This window comes from Ptychodera flava, chromosome 3, assembly GCF_041260155.1.
Source record: "Ptychodera flava strain L36383 chromosome 3, AS_Pfla_20210202, whole genome shotgun sequence".
Lineage (NCBI taxonomy): Eukaryota > Metazoa > Hemichordata > Enteropneusta > Ptychoderidae > Ptychodera > Ptychodera flava.
In genome coordinates, this window is record NC_091930.1 from 23,407,237 (window position 1) to 23,425,789 (window position 18,553).

At 38.4% G+C, this 18,553-nt stretch overlaps 1 protein-coding gene and 1 long non-coding RNA gene across 2 annotated transcripts in view; both read left to right on the forward strand.

The window, feature by feature from the left end:
• Positions 1 to 11,749, forward strand: part of LOC139128495 (cell adhesion molecule Dscam1-like) — a 32,677-nt gene extending 20,928 nt beyond the window's left edge. Inside the window, exons 6-10 of the mRNA XM_070694267.1 lie at positions 7,583 to 7,843; positions 8,148 to 8,459; positions 10,253 to 10,375; positions 10,682 to 10,697; positions 11,695 to 11,749. Of these exons, the coding sequence (XP_070550368.1) occupies positions 7,583 to 7,843; positions 8,148 to 8,459; positions 10,253 to 10,375; positions 10,682 to 10,697; positions 11,695 to 11,749 (767 nt within the window). The remainder of the gene's footprint in view (positions 1 to 7,582; positions 7,844 to 8,147; positions 8,460 to 10,252; positions 10,376 to 10,681; positions 10,698 to 11,694) is intronic.
• A 565-nt stretch (positions 11,750 to 12,314) lies between these two features.
• LOC139125640 (uncharacterized) lies at positions 12,315 to 14,647 on the forward strand. Its single transcript, XR_011550311.1, has 6 exons — positions 12,315 to 12,460; positions 12,614 to 12,653; positions 13,216 to 13,332; positions 13,499 to 13,541; positions 14,014 to 14,088; positions 14,495 to 14,647. It is a non-coding gene; the product is annotated as an uncharacterized lncRNA (long non-coding RNA).
• The last annotated feature ends 3,906 nt before the right edge of the window (positions 14,648 to 18,553 follow it).

Genomic DNA, 18,553 nt, shown 5'->3' on the forward strand with positions numbered 1-18,553 from the left:
AGAGGGCGTGTCGTAATCTTCTGTGAACTTTGTGTCACGGAGATGATTATTCTTTGCAGGGAGGGGTTGATTAAACTGTTTGTTTTACAGGAACCGAGTTCAGTCTTTTACGGCGTCAATATGTTTCAAAGTCTTGATTGCTGGAATTCAACTGGCGTCGTGTGTCTTTCCCGCTCGCACGTACAAAACACCTGCAGGAAACGGCTTTGCACAAGCCTTTGACTCCCACACACGTCCAGTTAGACAGGTGATTTGACCTTTCATATCACAACATTTTTGTTCACAAGGGCAATTGCTATGACGATCATCTACCTTTGAAATACCAAAGATAGTTTAGCAGATATCTTCCGAAACAAATAAAAATCTCATGCCAATCAGTGACCGAGGACGACTGTGTGCCAATGTACCAACGTGTTCGAAGTAGAACCCCATCCGGAGGGACGACCCTGCAGCCCTGGGAGCAAGCGACGGTATCCAACGAGGAGGGCGCCCTCCTGAGGTTAGCATCGCCCAAACAATAGTGAAGACGCCGTACATTATAAATTTAGATCATTACTTGTGATCGTCCACTTCAATTTTGCCCTACGGACATTTACTTCCGAATAAGTGTCATGTTCATAAATAGTACTCTCGAAGCGTTTGAATTAATGGAAATGGATAGCTAATTTGCGTGAAACTTTGGTAGTCAAATCGAGTATTACTCCAATTTAGAAGTACGGCAAGAGAAAAAGCGAAAACTATATTTTGTAGCAGCACCGACAGTATAGTTGCTGGTGTAAAAATCTGATGAAAGTGAACAATTGATCATTGCTTTAAGTTCAAGATCTTCATGAATCATGGAAAAAATGCTCGACCTCACTTTAACTTACATTCAATTGCAATATTTACTGACAAGGCCTGAAGGTTGCCTAGGTGTAGCGTGACACACTCGTTATTTCGATGGAGTTCACGAACTTACTCGCTCCGACGACGAAACAGAAATCCAAAGATCCTCCGCGCACTATAGTCTAAGCAGAGTAACCGCAATCGTTTACTTCAGCCAGTCATCCGAGCTCTGATCGACAAGTACAGTAGGTTGTTTCGTGTGTCCTATACGTAGCGATACTTGTTCGCCAAACTTTTCAAGGTTGTTAAAAGGCAGACTTTCATTTTTGACGTAAAATGTTGAGCCGTTAAACTGAATTTTCAATGTCTAAACTCCTGCTGTAACTGGTTTTTCAACGCGGCGTAACAGGAACTCCTACCAAGACTCTACTACCTTGGTAAACTTAATGATATTTTAAGCCTAGACAAAAGATCAATGTTTGGCTGAAATACTACACTCTGAAACATGTTTTTGTCAAGAACGCCCCACCCTTCGACGACAGTTTTTTCAATTAATTCTTCGGTCTTTGAGGTAATATTATTTCTTTTATTCGTGGAAATTAATGTTGTTAATTCGTGTTCATATCGATGGCGGATTGGCATCGTACTGACTACCATTGCCCTGAAAACAGAACTAGCTTGGAGGAAGAATTTTTCCCGTGAGGAAAGATAAACAGCGCCCCCTGATATCAATGGTTTAGCTCTAAGCTCAGAAACCTATGGCTAGCTGGTAGCTGTGTGTTATCGTGTTATTATCGGTTTTGTGACGGGAGATGTGCATATAAATATGACCACGATAACATCGGTGTAGGAGAGGACACCTCAAAATGACGGCAGCAGTAAAACACAACAGATTGGCTTTTGCATTGCAGTATTTAGTATTGCGAGTGAGTAAATATTGGTTTTTGTTATACTTGTGGGAAATGTGAACCATGTTCTCGCTATTCTATCGTGGCAGGAGAGAGATCGAAACATTTTAAGGTGACCTTGCCTAGGCGTAATGCTGACGTGTATACATCTATTACAGCTTGCAGTTATATGTCGTTGCATCATGATGCAGTTTAACTTTTTCACACATATACATTCCTAAGAATGTTCAGTTGAAATAATTCGTGTACGAGCGTCCCTACTTATCGAAACAATTCCATGAGAAACTACGGAGATTTATGCTCACTACAACGAGATACTTCATTCGTGTTGAGTAATGTTGTCAGAACTAGTTTGGGCTTCTCTTCGTCGAACGGCATGTGGGTCAAAACTCTGAACGATAGAAGCACATTGCCAACTGCGTAGAGTTCGAGTATTGTTTCGTACAGCCCTATTGAAAGATCAGCGGTGTTACTGCCATGTACATGTGCGTGTTTTATTCAATGTGTCAGAGCTCTGTGACGGGGGGGGGGGGGGTGCGGTCAAAATAGTAACACCTCGATTTCTAGAGTTGATGCCGTGGTCGTAGGATTTTGACCTCTGACCTCTTCCAATGACATCTCAAAGTATGTAGGTACATCCTTATAGTGTTTAAATCGATCCAGATCTCATTGATGTCACGGCATTCCTGGTGAAGCCCACGGACACGCTTGTTCTACACGGAGACTCGACACAATTAAACTGTACATATAACGGTGCGCCCGAATTGAAAGCATGGTACTGTGGATCCCAAATGATATTCCTTGGCAATCAAAGAAGAGAGTCGCCCGGAGATTATGAAGTCGTCGGCGATGGTGACATGTACAACCTCATAGTACATAATGCAACGATTGAGGACGAAGAGGAATATATTTGTACAGATTTGGACAACCGCGAAAGAGAAGCTGTCGCAAGTCTGTATGTTATAGGTGAGAGAGAGAGAGAGAGAGAGAGAGAGAGAGAGAGAGAGAGAGAGAGAGAGAGAGAGAGAGAGAGAGAGAGAGAGAGAGAGAGAGAGGGGGGGCAATTTAGTCTTGGACAATTGGTCCTAGTGATTTTCACGTGCTGTACCGTCAGGCCGTATGACCTCTAGCATATTGCCATTGAACGGCACGTTTGCTATTAGATTTGGCATCATTTAATTACACAAGGCTCACAGCGAATATCTGGTCAAGAGAAAACATACGAGATTTGACTATTTATTTATTTATTCATTATTTACATTTTAATGAGCGTCCGAGTTCTTCATAGGGGCCTAACACATACAACAATGTTAATGATGGGAGAAAATATATGCAAAGTTAAATTATTCACAAATTAAAAGTGCTCTTTGAGTTTCAACTTAAACTGTTCAATATTAATGAGTTTGTAGATAATTCCATAGTTCTCTAGCACGGAGATGAAAACTCCGCTGACTAGTATTCAAAACTGACTTTTAAACTTAGCAATCTTGTCGCAAAAGAGAACGCTTCAATTAGGATGATAACTTCACTCTGAAATAAAAAGAACTTACACAGATAAACATGTGTGGTGCATTACCAGCCATTCACTTCAAAGTTATCACCGCCATGAAATAAACAATTCTTTGTCTAATGGATAGAACGTTTTATAGAGAAAATACTCAAGAGAAGGATAGCCGTTCGGTAATTTGAACACAATGCGTAAAGCTCTCTTTTTTAAAAGGATTTTTTTCCAGACTTGTTTCTGTTCTCTTTCATTCCCACAAGAGTTTTCGAAATTACCCTGTATTCAACCATGATATAAAATGATGCTCATTGGAATTCGAATTCATGTGCGTAATCTTAACAACAGACTGATTCTCCAACTAAAAGTCCATTCAATCTTTGTTACCCCCAAGGGTTTTTCCTCAATATCTACTGGAAATTTCAATTCCATCAACATGTACAGATGATGCATTGTTCGCCTCTCTCAGACGATTCAACCTTAAGTTAGAAATTGCCAGAATACCTTTTTTTTAAACATTTATACTCATTGAGGCTGCTGTAATCCAATTGGAAGTTGGTGAACTAACATCGATACAGGCATGGTTTTCGGAAATTATCATGATAAGATAGACTTGGTTGTATCAAGCAGGCGTGTGGCCATTCAAATAACACCTGTGCTACACATAACACAGTCCTTCAGAGTTGCTACAAAAGTTAATCCTAAGCGTTCAGTTAAGCTATACCACAGCTTCAGGAAGGGCATTAAATAGTTTCACACCTTCTTCCTTCCTTTGTTTCTCTGTTCTTGACACAAATAACTTTCCAATACACAGAAAACTCAACCTTGTGTGCTATCAATCAAACGAACACGACTGTGATCACTGGTGATGACGTCACCTTTATCTGTACAATGGAATTAGACGAGGAGGCTCCCGGGGACTTGGTCTGGTACACAGATGGCAGAGAGGTCTCTCGTATGACTGGTATGCAGAATGTCTGGACCACGACACTCTATGATGGGGATAATGGTGCGACGTTTTATTGTCGTTTGGAACACTTTACTCTACCCGTAAAAAAATGGACAGAACTGACATGCGAAGATAGCATCACTATGAATGTCCAATGTGAGTTGTGAGCTACTATATGTATATAGTCAGCATGGATATGTCAAATCAGTAGATGTAGTGTATGTATGTATGTATGTATGTATGTATGTATGTATGTATGTATCTATGTATCTATGTAAGTATGTAAGTATCTATGTATGTAGGTATGCATGCGTAGCTGGCTGGCTGGCTTGATGGATGTACAGATGGACATAAGGTGACTATGTTCATATGTATCTATGTATCAATGCACACGAGATTGATTTTAACCCCACTCTATATTTAAGTTGTTTGTCTTGTCATTCCTTACACAGTTGCACCGAGCTTGGCCATATCGAATGTGACAGGAACTGCCGGAATCGAGGGAGACTACTTCGCTGGGCTCTGTGAAATTACTCAGAACGGAAATCCCCCTGACATCGACGAAGTCTACTGGATAAATCCGGAAAACAACACGATATTCAACGGTAGTGCTATTCTGGAAATCGACGTCCTTGACCGAGCTGATGCTGGCCAGTATCAGTGCATCATGTCAAACACACTCCACGACGGTAGTTCTGGAATCGGCAAAGCATCTTTGTTTCTTGATGTTCAGTGTGAGTATGAAGTCATCATCCTGGGATGAGGGTGATCCGTGTCTTACAGCGCGAAAGAGGTTCGCAAACAGAATATTGCGATACCTTATCAGAAATATTTTGATAATGCGCAACCGAAAACACGCAACTGGCCATGTTTTTGGAGTTCCAATAAATATGCCTTTCTATTATTGTCAGAGTATGTAACTCAGTGTCCGCTCCCCATGCATAATTGTCCAATTGTCAGTTGCCGTGGCAAACCCGATATAAACCTATGGAGACAGAATTATACTGCATCGATTGGCATGCTGAGAAAATAATGAAACGTGTATGACATTTAGGACTAAGTCTTAGAGTCCCTCTTGCTGATTATCAACATTTGATTTGTCCTGCTTCAAGAAAAGCTGTTATAAATGTTCATATAAGATGTAAGCAAAGTTGAGTACGGAGAAAAAGAGCTTCAGATATCTCAGGCCAAAAAACTTCCTGTTTTCTGTCATAGCGAGCGTCATGTCTAATGATTACTTTTCTAAGTTATGAAAAAAGAAAAATCATGGAACAAATAAAGTAAAAAGAGCCCCGAAAACAACATATGATCTACAATACACGCGAATTCATGTTATGGATCAGTTGATATGTTCAATAAATGTTCTGAAATGTTCCACAGGATTTTTTTTTTCACTGGCACCTTTTTTACTTTATGGCGGCTATATTTGAAGTTTTCCCAAGTAGATGGATTTTCCACGTTTTATTTTAATAAATAAATAAATAAATAAATAAATAAATAAATAAATAAATAAATAAAGAAAAAAAATAATTCGCATGACCGCATCATTTTTGCGGACGAGAAACATTTTATTCACTTCTTGGTCTAATCTATAGTATTGCTTTCGATTGTTGACGCTATCAGCGCATGAAGGTATTTTTCATCACCCAGATTGATTGCTTTGTCGGTTTCATCAGCTGACCGAGAAACATCATCTCACTGCTGTCTATATCCAACTTTCAGACCCATACGTGGTGAATATAACCAACACGACAGGCACAGTTGCCATGGAAGGAGACTTCTACGCGGCACGCTGCGACATAGATGAAAAAGGGAATCCTGTCGATGTCACCGAAATGTACTGGCTCGACCCGAGGGGTTCTCGGTTCAACCATGGCGAACTCACGTTACAAATAAATGGAATCTCTCGATCAGACGGCGGGCAGTACGTTTGTGTCTTGTCGAACACGTTTTACAATGGAGAGCAAGGAATAAGCCAGGCTTCAACTTACGTCGATGTGCAATGTAAGTGGGCCCTGTGGAAATATTTAAAAATACCGGGATTTTTGTCCGGAAATAACATTTGCGTTTATATTCATTAGATGCATCGCTTCATGAGAAACACCAGTTCTTAATGTCCCTTACAACGTACACGAAAATGTGATCACGTATGTATCAACTTTTCTTATCTCAAAGTTTTAGTTCTGACCAAAAGAATATTTTACTAGAGAGAAAAAAAACTATTCTATTTTGCTCTGACCACAAACTTTATGTGTACCAGACATCAAGGGCTGAAAAAAACAAAAAATCCATCGCTTATAAATTACATTCCAACTAAACTATATATAAAACTGTCTCATCCATGGGAATGGCTCTGTATGCAATATATGCCTACCAAATAAAGACAATTCAAATTTCTTCGGTTACTCCAGGCCGTTGAACTAGCATCCTTGAAGTTCTAATGTTTCAGATAGCCCGTATGTGACAATAATGGACATCAGCGATGCACGGGTGATAGAAAATGACAGGTACGAAGCCAACTGCACGGTGGATGCCAACCCCACGGCGACCACGGCGTGGAAGTACACGGCAGACAACGTGACTGTTGTCGATGTTTACCTGACCATCGAGAGTGCGCAGAGACACCACGCAGACGTCTACACGTGCGAGTCGAACAACACGCTCTATACCGGTGACACAGGTCATGGCGTCGACACCATAGACTTGGATGTACAGTGTAAGGCAAACATATAAAATGTTTTCTTTATTTCATTAATTTAGCTAAATTTGTTCTGCTGTGCGGTTATATTGGTTAGTAAGAGATGTACTCGAAATTTCTGTTTCGCTATTATATCTAAACTAGCATTAATCGCGTTGTGAAATAGCCATTATTTATAGTTAGTCTGTTCCATCTAGGTTTTATCGAATAATTACGAATAAGCATATAAAAGTCGTCGGGCAGATCTATCGCAGACTAAATTATGTGTATATCTGTAGAACATCATCTCAAATTAGGCTTATAGTCAACCTTTGACGACACATGACTCAGCAAAAATTTTTACCCAACCTGGCCACTGATTAAAATATAACATACGTGCAGCAGGTATGTACGGAGGAAACTAGGGCAAAATGCTAAAGATTAACCGCATTGACGTGTTGGCAACACAGCGATATACATCGGGGCTTGCGAATAATTGATATGACACACGTATGTTAGATAAAAATGCCGATAGCTGTCAGTGGAAACATAAATAATAACGAATAACAATAATTAGGTCATGTTTCAATAATGGACAGATGAACGTACAAAATGTCTTAGTCCTATCTGACAAACATATGCCATCGGTTTCCCAATTCCGTCGTTTTATTCGAAAGCGATGGGCGTTTCACATCATCTGTGACTCTCTTCGTCTTCTGCAGACCGACCAGTTGTCGACGACGGACATGCGTACTGCATCGGTGGTGACAGTGTGGATTTGGTGTGTGTAGTCTACGAGGCCAACCCTTATCCTAACAGCTTCACTTGGACAAAAGATGGCGACCACGTGTCCAGTGGACAGACGTACAACATACCTAAGTGTGACCTTTCGCATGCCGGAATCTACACCTGTACTGCAGCTAATGTGTTCCATGACGGTACCGAGGGGCGGGATGAAGGAATGACAGAACTTGTCGTTCATTGTATGTTTTTTTTTACTTCAGTTTACTTTAGTTTCTGGAATTGACTACGGCGTATCTTTTGCGTCATCACCTATTCATGGCGCTTACAAGCTTTCAAATGATAGTGTCATTCAATTACCCTCTCTCAGGCATACGTCACCCTGTGAAACGATTCTTGTAGACTGGAGGTAAAATGTATTTACATTGTTTGGTGGATGTGAATACGTCTATAACGGAAATGGATAAGATTAAATAATTTTGGCCTTGTAAATATTTTATATGATCTTAATATTTATTGAACGAATCAGGCTTTCTCTTTTTTCAGTACGGCCGACCATCCTGACAGACGATATCCAGACCCTAGAAGTGGAAGCAGGCGACAACGTCACTCTGGTCTGTAGAGCGGACGCGTATCCAGTCGCTACGATTTTGTGGCGCGATAATAAAGACCAGCCAATCACAGGCGATGAACCGAACCGCGAAATTATAACTCCGGAACCAGAGGGAACGATTTCAACGAGTACTCTTCATATCACAGATATACAGGATTCAGACTTTGGTGAATATAACTGCACAGCAACCAATGAGATCGGAGAGGACAGTCACACGGGCGAGATTCTCCGAAAGGAACTGAGCGGTACGTGAACTTTGATAACCTTGTATAATTTGGAGTCCAAAGGACTTCGCAGTGTAAATATGCAACTCTACATTTGAACAACAAGCTTGTAATCTATGAATATACGCTTGCAGCTTGACCCCAGGCCTTCCACTCCTAACCAGGGAGAACTACATATGTATCGTTGCGACGTTTTATGGACACAGATTGTAACTTTTATCTACACTATTCAAACATTAGGTTAACTGAGGTCATATTCGTAGAATAATTGAGTTGACATTACCGGTCGACCGGTCAAAGTGTTATCAAAGCAGAACCTCTGACACGTGGAAGAGAGATATCATTTCCAGACTTAGTGTGCATAGAGGGTTGATGTCAAAAATATAAATTTTTGCTGTATGGCAGAGATATGTTCACGTGAAAGCAAAGAAAAACGCAAGAAAAATACGAAGACGCTTCATTTTTTTAAATATTTTCCGAGCAGCTTTGATTATTTAAGATCTTACGATCTTAGCCATAATGGTATAGTAAACATCACCGGATCTTAGCCGATGGTTATCTGTAGGCATCGTGTTTTTCATTCGAAAACACTATTGCGGTAGGGTTCTCGTTCTGCAGCAACTCGGCAGAATTTGTGATCATTATCAAAGTGTTGAAAATTTGATGCTGACGCATGCCAGCCTGAGATATCACTGCAACCTTTTAGTGCTTAGGCCTATTTGATATGTCAAAATTTTATTGATGTGTTTTGTAGCTTATCATTAGTAGCAGATGGTATTTCGTGTAGGCACTTTGCGATTAAGGTAGAACGCACCTCGGGGACTGAAATTCGGACTCTCAAACTTTTACAATTCTCTTCTGATATACCACATGTGGGGTTCATTTTAAAGCTCTTGGTGATAGAAAACTTTTCACCGGAAAGGTTTTTCGAAATTCGAACATTTTTATTTTTCTCCATAGAGTTAACACAGGGATGGCGGCCATATGGATTTCCAATATCGGTAAATCTTTGGTAATTTGTTTCTCTAGTACAGAAATTTGCACGGTGACCCCCGATTTTTATTCTTGATTTGAAAGAGAATAATTGAAAGATCCCTTGAGGAAAGTTAGAGCAAAAGTTTAAATCTTTCACTTTCGAGGTGCATACTACCTTAAGCTCTCTGAGTGTCGTCAACGGCTGAGTACTAATCATTGGATCGCGTTTTCGGGTAAACACTTATGCGATCTCGCAGGTCACAGGGTCACACTTCAAAAGGGCACTGCTTCAAACACTAACAGACAACCACTTGAACAGCACTCTTTTAGGTTTGCTAGATTAACTAATCCCATCTATATCTAACCTTTCTAGTATCATACCTGTATATTGATGGCGCCAATTCTGCGATCTGACTGCTGGTCGAAATGTGAACATAACCATTCTCTGTTTGGAATATCGCACGATTACAACAGACAAGAACTTTCTGGCGTTTCACACCAAAATTTCAATTTAATATTTTGGTATAAGCTTAATAAAGATAAACCAATTCGGCAACGGGTATGCCACTCAGTTTAGACCAATTCATTTCGTATATCCACTCGCTATGCCTCGCGCACATATATTTTGAACCGGTCAAAATATTGTGGTATGCCGTCGTTTAGTGTAATTTATTGCTTGAATATCACACTGCATGAGAGTCGAAAAAAAATACGTAAGAGAGGCAGCTGATCTGTTTTGCCATTTTGATATATATCGAGATATTCTTACAGATGTTGTCGCATTCTCTTATTTTTTTTACATTGTTTTACATGATTTTTTCTCTCTCTTTCTTTCGAAGAATCATTTCTCTGGTGGTTACTGCTGGTCATCTTAGTCATTGTCGTAATACTTCTTATCGTTTGTGTCGCCATACTCTATCTGTTTATCCGGAATCGAAAGAAGTCTAGCAAGGAGTCTGCAGGTAGGTGCGAATGACACATTGTCTCTGTATGGTATTTTGTCTCCAATGACGCACAAAGAAAACAAACACAAACCAGACTAGCAATATGGTCAAAATCATTCTTTTGGCTGGTGATCTTTCCACCAAGAAGTTCATTATTACCAGATTGAATGTGTCAAAACTTAAAAAAGCAACTAAATTTATAATTACTAGTAACTTTGAATCGATCTATGTTTAAATGTGTACTAAGTCTCTATCAATTGCTTAGTTTGCATTCTTCCTTTCATTTTTTAACCGTCTTCTTTATTATGTATCTCTCTTTGACAGAAGTGACAGATTCAAAGTAAGTGAACACTGCAGATACAAATTTCCTCCGGCCAATAAGGTATGGTACACGCGACCACAGATGAGACTTTGGCCAGAAATTTTGTAAGAATCCAGCATTGATATTTTACATCCAGGGCACTTAAGGTAGTATGCACCTCGAAAGTGAAAGACTTAAACTTTTGCTCTAACTTTCCTCAAGGAATCTTTCAATCATTCTCTTTCAAAATCAAGAATAAAAATAGGGGGTCACCGTGCAAATTTTGGTACTAGAGAAACAAATTACCCAAAATTTACCGATATTAGAAATTCAAAATGGCCGCCATCCCTATGTTAACTCTATGGAGAAAAATAAATATTTTCGAAATTCGAAAAACTAAGCCGGTAAAAAGTTTTCTTTCACCAAGAGCTTTAAAATGAACCCCAACATGTGGTATATCAGAAGAGAATTGTAAAAGTTTGAGAGTCCGAATGTCTGTCCCCGAGGTTGGCGTTTCTACTTAACTGCTAAACATACGAACAGTGTTTGTCAGGGATGGTTATTATCAGGATCTGTTGTTAAAGTAAATTTATTGCTTTGTGTTTGTGTTTGTGTTTGGTGACATATGAATGGAACACAATTCAGAAAAAAAACCTCTAACGGTTATGAGAGAAATATGTTAATTTGCATTTGCATACATCATGTGCGTATTGTGCGACTGTTCATAGCCAATTGATTTTCAGTTCCTCTTTTTCGACAACTTAAATTAAGGTGCACATCGAAACTCGCCAAATAATTGGATCAAATAGATATATTCCTGAGAAAGACAATAAACAGCAACAAAAAACAAAAAACAAACACGCTTGGCGTTTAGTCAAATACTAGTAACCAATTTTAAAAGTGACTTCAAATTCCGGCTATTCTGAGCTCATCAAACCTTGATTTGCTTTTAACTAAGCGTTCCTTGTGATCTTATTATTGTTATGTTAAAACTCTTGAAAAACCTTTCAAATGTGTTTTTATTCGTCATTCGCAGGCCGATTGCAGACACAACGAATGACGTTACATCGTATGGTAAGGTAGAACTTTGAACGTTTTACGCTTTGTAGCAGAATTTTAGTAACACGAAACACGTATCATGTGTGGGATGAAGCCTTTTGCCTCGACGGATCGATTGAAAAATAATCAACAAATTAAATCAGTCTAAAATACAAAAAACAAAAACAAAAACAAAAAAAAACAAACGAGAAATGGAAAACTCTTCACTACTTGGCAGTGTGGAAAATTAGCTGTGTATTTGTTACTACCGGGCCATTAGGTGACCAAAATTACCAGAAGGTTAATCGACGTGCATTGTAACTATTTAAGGATAATATCTACATTTGGCAAGCCGCTAACTATTATCGATTCGGGGTCAAGCCTCATCAGAGTGAACAGCAACCTGGCATATATCAGTACCATGCAGATATTCAACATGACATTACAAAGTCAACATGACAAACCGACATTTACTAAGAATCATTGTTGTATGATACTGACGTTCAACACATGATTCCAGAAACACACTTTACACCTGTTGCCTTTGACGCCATTCTGTAATCACAGAGAATTTCACAGAGACAATCTGGGGAATTATCGCTAATCGACAGTTCATTGCTTGAACAGCAGACGAGATAATGTTTGTGCTATTTGAAGAATATTGCTGATCTTGTCTTCATTTTGATATTTTTTCGTTTAATATTTCGGATGCAGACAACGTCACCCTGTATCCTTTGTCCAAGAGAACGCCATATCCTAAACAAGTAAGTGCCAGATCATTATGTATATCTTTGTCACCTCTTGTAACTATATTTCTTTGTTTTAAATATTTGTGAAAGTAACTCTGCGTTGGTATTTTGAAACAGTGCTGTCGGTCACTTACATGATTCTTTTTTTTTTTCATTTCTCGTTCCCAGGAGAAATTCTCGGCGTACTATGCAGCACAAAGGTCACAAGGTAAAATGTAGATCCACTGACATCGGGTAGATATCTTATCTTATCATTGGTTTTAGAGCGAGCAATTAGACTAGCTGGTGACAGATAAGCCCTGCAGCATACTCAGCTTTTGTAAAGACTGATACAGAACTGCCACAAGTAATTGAAAAGTATTTTAAGCGTAAGGTTAACCTGTGTGTAAATCCTCTTTTAAGGAATGTCAAGTAATTTAGAAATCGCAGAATATGCCTTTGCCTACATTACCACATGCGCGATTATACGTCTGTGCACGTGGCCTATTTTCAGTGGACTTATTTTCTAAGCTAGATTTCGACTCCCCTGCATTAAGTTGAAAGGTCATGAACCTTTTTCAGGGTAGCTTCACAGATGTTTTGGCTGACACAAAGTTCACTGAACCACTTCATCTTAAACAATCCATATAAAATTATTTTGAAAACACTGGAACCAGAGCCGACTTTAACCAAATAATCCCGACTATTCCTTTATTTTATTTTGCAACATAATTATTGCAGATGCAGTGACTTGATTTCAAGCAACTCATTTTCTGTCCACTCTTTCTCAGATTCACAGGATGAAATGAGAAGAAACGAAGAACGAAGACGCTGACATCGCAGAAAATAAAAACATGTATGACCTGTTCGATGAACTCATCGACACTGAGAGACAAAGTGCCAAATCGGTAAATATCCAACACCGGATTGCACGTTCGTCTGATATAAATCATTTTTGTACGACAAAGTTCTTATTTGCTTAAAAACAGTTCCCTCTTTATATTGTGTGTTATTTTTCATCACAATGGGAAATATGTAACGATAAAATTAATGAAAAATATTCTCATATTTCAGAGGTCCGATGACACAAACGTAGACTTTCCTGAACGGAAATCAGGTAGGAAGATGGAGAATTTTCTGATAGGCTAGATTCTCTTTCAACATCATGTTAAATGTAAACTCTGACACATGCAGTAATAAAAGTCTCTTTCTTTTTATTCAAATAACGGATTAACTTAAGTAAAATAAATGAGATTAAGTTCTAGATGTATGACCAGTTTTGTGACTCTGAAAACTCAGATCCGACGTGTTCTTCCTCTTTCCCCTCGAACGAAGAATCATCTTTGAAAGCAGGGTGACTTTTTAATGATAATTGTGTTCCTTTACGGAAGAAGCGATCATATTGTGCACAATGTCCGAGACTTCCCAGTTATATAGACGATACGAACGACATCTCCCTGACCAAAGTGCCATTCAGTATTAACCCTAATATGTTGCTTATGCATCATCGTTTTCTATTGCCAATCCTTTTTCTGTATAAAATAGGTATGTTGAAAAGTAAAGCACGATCGTCTGTGATAACTTTACAGGTCAAAAATCCATTATTATCAACGAAATTCCCGAAGAGTACGAACTTTCTTCTGACGACAGCGCTTCAAGGGAAGGTCAGTATTATAAATCACTCGAAATAACGACCGGCCTGTTGCTGATAAAAGTCGTTTATGAACTAAAATAATATTGTGTTTGCTGTTCGAAAGTTTTGTGATTTCAATATCTTGCGCATGAAGAGTACCGTAACAGTACCTGTAAAATCTGTATTATTACTTGCATCGACGAAACATTACTACAAGTTACATGATTCAGTGAAAAAATAATTTCAAATATACTTGTAAGGCTATATATATAGAGAGAGGCAGATAGATATATAAATAGAGCGTTACATTATAGATAGGTGGGTAAATACATAGAACGTTATAGATAATAGATAGGAAGAAGAGTGAGATAGAGATAGAGAGATAAATAATGAATAAATGCACAACATACATAACGTGTATTTATTTACTTCAACAGGTAACTGAAAAAAACTACGACAACTAGAGAAGAAGAGAGCAGCACGATGCTATGACAATACCTTGTTCAATTGTAATTAATTTATCAGGAAGACATTTGAACCGCCGTAGCATTCATTGTTATCTCAATGTTTTGTGGCCGACATGTGTTAAAGATTCTTCTAGGAGAGAGAAGAGAGACGAGAGAGAGAGAAGAGAGATGAGGAGAGAGAGAGAGAGAGAGAGAGAGAGAGAGAGAAGACAGACAGACAGACAGACAGACAGACAGACAGAGGTCAGGTAATGACTACTTCTCATTGTCTGCAATTTTTCATTTTAGCCCCTGGGTGCGCTATTCTACCACTTAAGACGACACTAGTGTGCTGCTGTATAGCCAGGCTTTGCATTTGTGTTCTTTGCTGTCTTGATTTTTTTGAAGAGCAGGACAGCGTTTTCCCATGAGCTACAATCTGTAATGCCTTCTCTTTAGGCGATTTGTGATAAACCCTTGACCTCATTCAGAAAAGTAGGCCGCCAGTTGTGATACAGCTGGCCGAGTTATTAATATGAACTGTTCTCTTTCACCTTAAAATTTAACATGAAATTGAATCGATTTCTACATCAAAATGGAATTTGACAAGAGGCAGTTGTTTAGGAGTTTTCTTATAATTTTCGGTAATCACAATCGATGAAAAATATATCTGTCTTTTAACTCAAAATCTTATTTCATTGATGTACACGTCTCGTTGTGTGACCCAAAATGAGAGCTGTCCAAAGCCTTATCAGCTTCTGTGTATTTAAGTGTAATTGGGGTATATTCTGTGACCACCATTAATTATGCCTCAATATAACACATTTACAAGATGATTAGCGTGGGTCAATAAACTTAACCTTTCAACTTAGCTTGTTAACTCGTGAAAAACACAAGGTTAATATCGTTGTGCGTATATCTGTGGTGACACCAGGTTGACGGGTTTTGATTTGTAGCTGGCGGTGACAGCGTGCTCCTCTCCGTACCGGTTGTTGCATTTCTGATAATGATTACCTAAACATATGGTATTTAGATAAAGTTGCATCAATGATGTCCAAATGAGAGCGTACTTATGACCTTCATCGCATCATTTACTATACCCGCTGGGCAAAATGCTTGATATACAACAATGTATACACATATACTGATTCTGTACATGTGTCAAATACGTTAGTATACATGTACGCATACTAATAAATTCAAAAATACTGTGTTCACTTTGTGTGCCAAGATCTGCATCATATATACCCTTGTTCTACATAGCTGCACTCTACGTATATCAACGGATTAAATGTTCCATATGCTAAGACATGCAATACGTATACCATAATTTTTGCTCCATATACGTCAACATACGTAAAATACTGAATCTTTTTTCCCGGTGATCGCATGTCTAGAAACCCTACCTGGAAAACTAAATTTGTAAATGTCATTGCAAGTAATAACTAAAATACAACAAGGTTGAAATCAAATGACATGCATAAGGGAAGACTAATTTAATGACCGAATGCTTTTAACTCTTTGAGCCCCAAAGTCAATTTCTCTCGTCTTAATAAAATATAACCAATTAATTTTTTTGTCTGATGTTACCATATTTTGATAAAAAGACCTACGGCTATGAAAACTGATGTCCATTTTGGCCAAACGTACCAAACAATTAAGGAAAAAAGTCACAAAAGAATGGTAAAATGTTGCACAAAAATTTTGCAGGGGAAAAATTACTGCACTCAAAGGGTTAATCTAAATCTAACAGTAACCCTTACTTCCATCAAACACCATAACTTGATGGATAATGACCTGTCCGAATGCAAGATCATCTGTTCTGTAGGGGTGATTTTCAAGGAATTCAGGCGACGCCTTTTTGTCCTTTATTTGCTGAGATAAGGGGTTTCAAATACAGGTCACTTAATATGTGCCACGTGTTTTTTTAAACGTACACTGAAAAAAAAACTGTAAGGCTCGGACAAGCAATAACCCCGCCAGAGAAACCTTACTTAACCTGCAAAAATAAAACCAGCGTGATCTTTAAAATAAAAACGTTTTGCATATTTACCGTAAGTTATATAACATCATGTAAAAATCGTATTTTTTCGTTTTGTTATCTTTCTAGGTTAATTAGTCTATTTTCCAATTATCGCAGTTTTAACTTTGTGTTTAAAAACTGATCAGGCTGTAGTGTAGGTTTAAAACAACAACCTATCAACTGACCTTTTATGAAACCCCTTATCTCTGTTAATAAAAGACTAACAGGCGTCACCCTAATCAAAATTACTTTGGCCACGTTTGGTAAACGACAGAATTCTGGTTTGTCACACTTGAGGGCTTACCGTCCAGATCACGAAGAAATGCCATGTCCGTTGTGCATGCCGTTGTCGAAAATGTTGACCTACTAACTCTCCATTCAGAAGTTAACCATGCTAACCAAGCTAACCATGTCCATCTCGACTTTTAGAATGCACAAGCAATGTCACCGTGTACCCAAAGTTCATCAATAATTATGATTATGATTAAAAATGCAAAAATAATGGGCAATTTAAAATCTGGACATGAATATCTCGAAATGACCCAGTTGTGTGAAATATATGCTTAAAATTTAGGATCAGGGCTTGGTGAGTATGAATATTTGTTTTCAACATTGTAATTTACCTTAGTTTCATACTTTGGAAAACATAACTAGTTTGTGTTGTAAACCACCTCCTCTTCTAGGTTTTCGAGTCTTAAGGTGACGTCGAACATAATTCCACTTTTGTGCAGCCTTACAAAGAAAAGTTTTATAGAGCTCGAAGACCTCGTATTAATCATTACCCCCAAAGCTAAAAATGAAAAAAAAAATGCGTCAAATGACGCTCAAAAATATTGAACATTCTGTCCTGTGTATTTTTCAAAACACTTCCGCAAATCACAGGGAGATTTCTTTTGTTGTCAAGGCCTTAATATGTGGCCATTTTGTCTTGGAATTTCATGAAAAAATAAGTCACTGTATATTATTTGCGGCGGTCTAATCACCCTTATCTGCCTGGTGTATAGGTGATCAGATTGTATCGTTGTATCGTATCAGGTTGTATCGTTTAGCGATGAATTCTCTCTATTGGCCCGTATCATCTGGTTGAATACATTGGAATGTATTGTACTGGAGGAGTGCCAATATTTATGACACATTTGCAGTCATAAATATCTTTACAGTCATAACTAAAATATACTACGGTTATAATGACCCTGTTTTTAATTAAGTTCGAATTAGATTTATATTACCATGCCCTGCCCGTCGCATTTTGAATTGCCGAGCTGAACCACGTGACTGACCACAAACACACAGTAATGGTTTGTTTACATGCCCGTGAATATGAATAATAAGATAAACAACTCAAAGTATTGTAACTTTACAGCAGAAACGTAAATCATAATCAATCACAAAATAAAATGGAACACTTGTGGGCCAAGTTGAGATACATTTTTTTTCTGTAAACATCTCTGGATTTGCCAATTTTTTTTAAGCGCGCATGATAGTGCGTCGCGTATTGCTCAGTTTCGGGCCCAATTGTCGTTCGCTATGAAATTATTCGCAAATTTTGACGGTTTTCTTGGGTTCGTTGATAATATAATGGAAATCACAGACTCCGCCCTGACTATTAACCTTTATTTAGGGCGCGAGCGAGAAGAAAGCCAAGATTAATGAACTCGGCAAGCGGCGCCCGTTAATTTTTGGCTTTCAAACAAGTCTAGAACCAATGAGCGGGCAACAATTTACATATCTAAATGAATGACGATATTCATCATTTCGCTTCTGAAAAACCTTCGTAAAATAATAAACTACCGTCGAAAACTATAGTCATTATATGATATGTCTACCATTGTTTTATTTGATGTGACAATTGCGGATGTAAACGTGATCATGTAAATTTATGCTATTGTCAGTAAGGTCAGCGATCTTGGCGGCCAATCAAAATCCAGACAAGTTCACTTGGTGCACCCTAGTGAACTCGTAAGTCAATTGTGCAATCCAATGTAAAGTTTTCTCAGGCATTTCAACTGATACTTGGCTTAATAAAA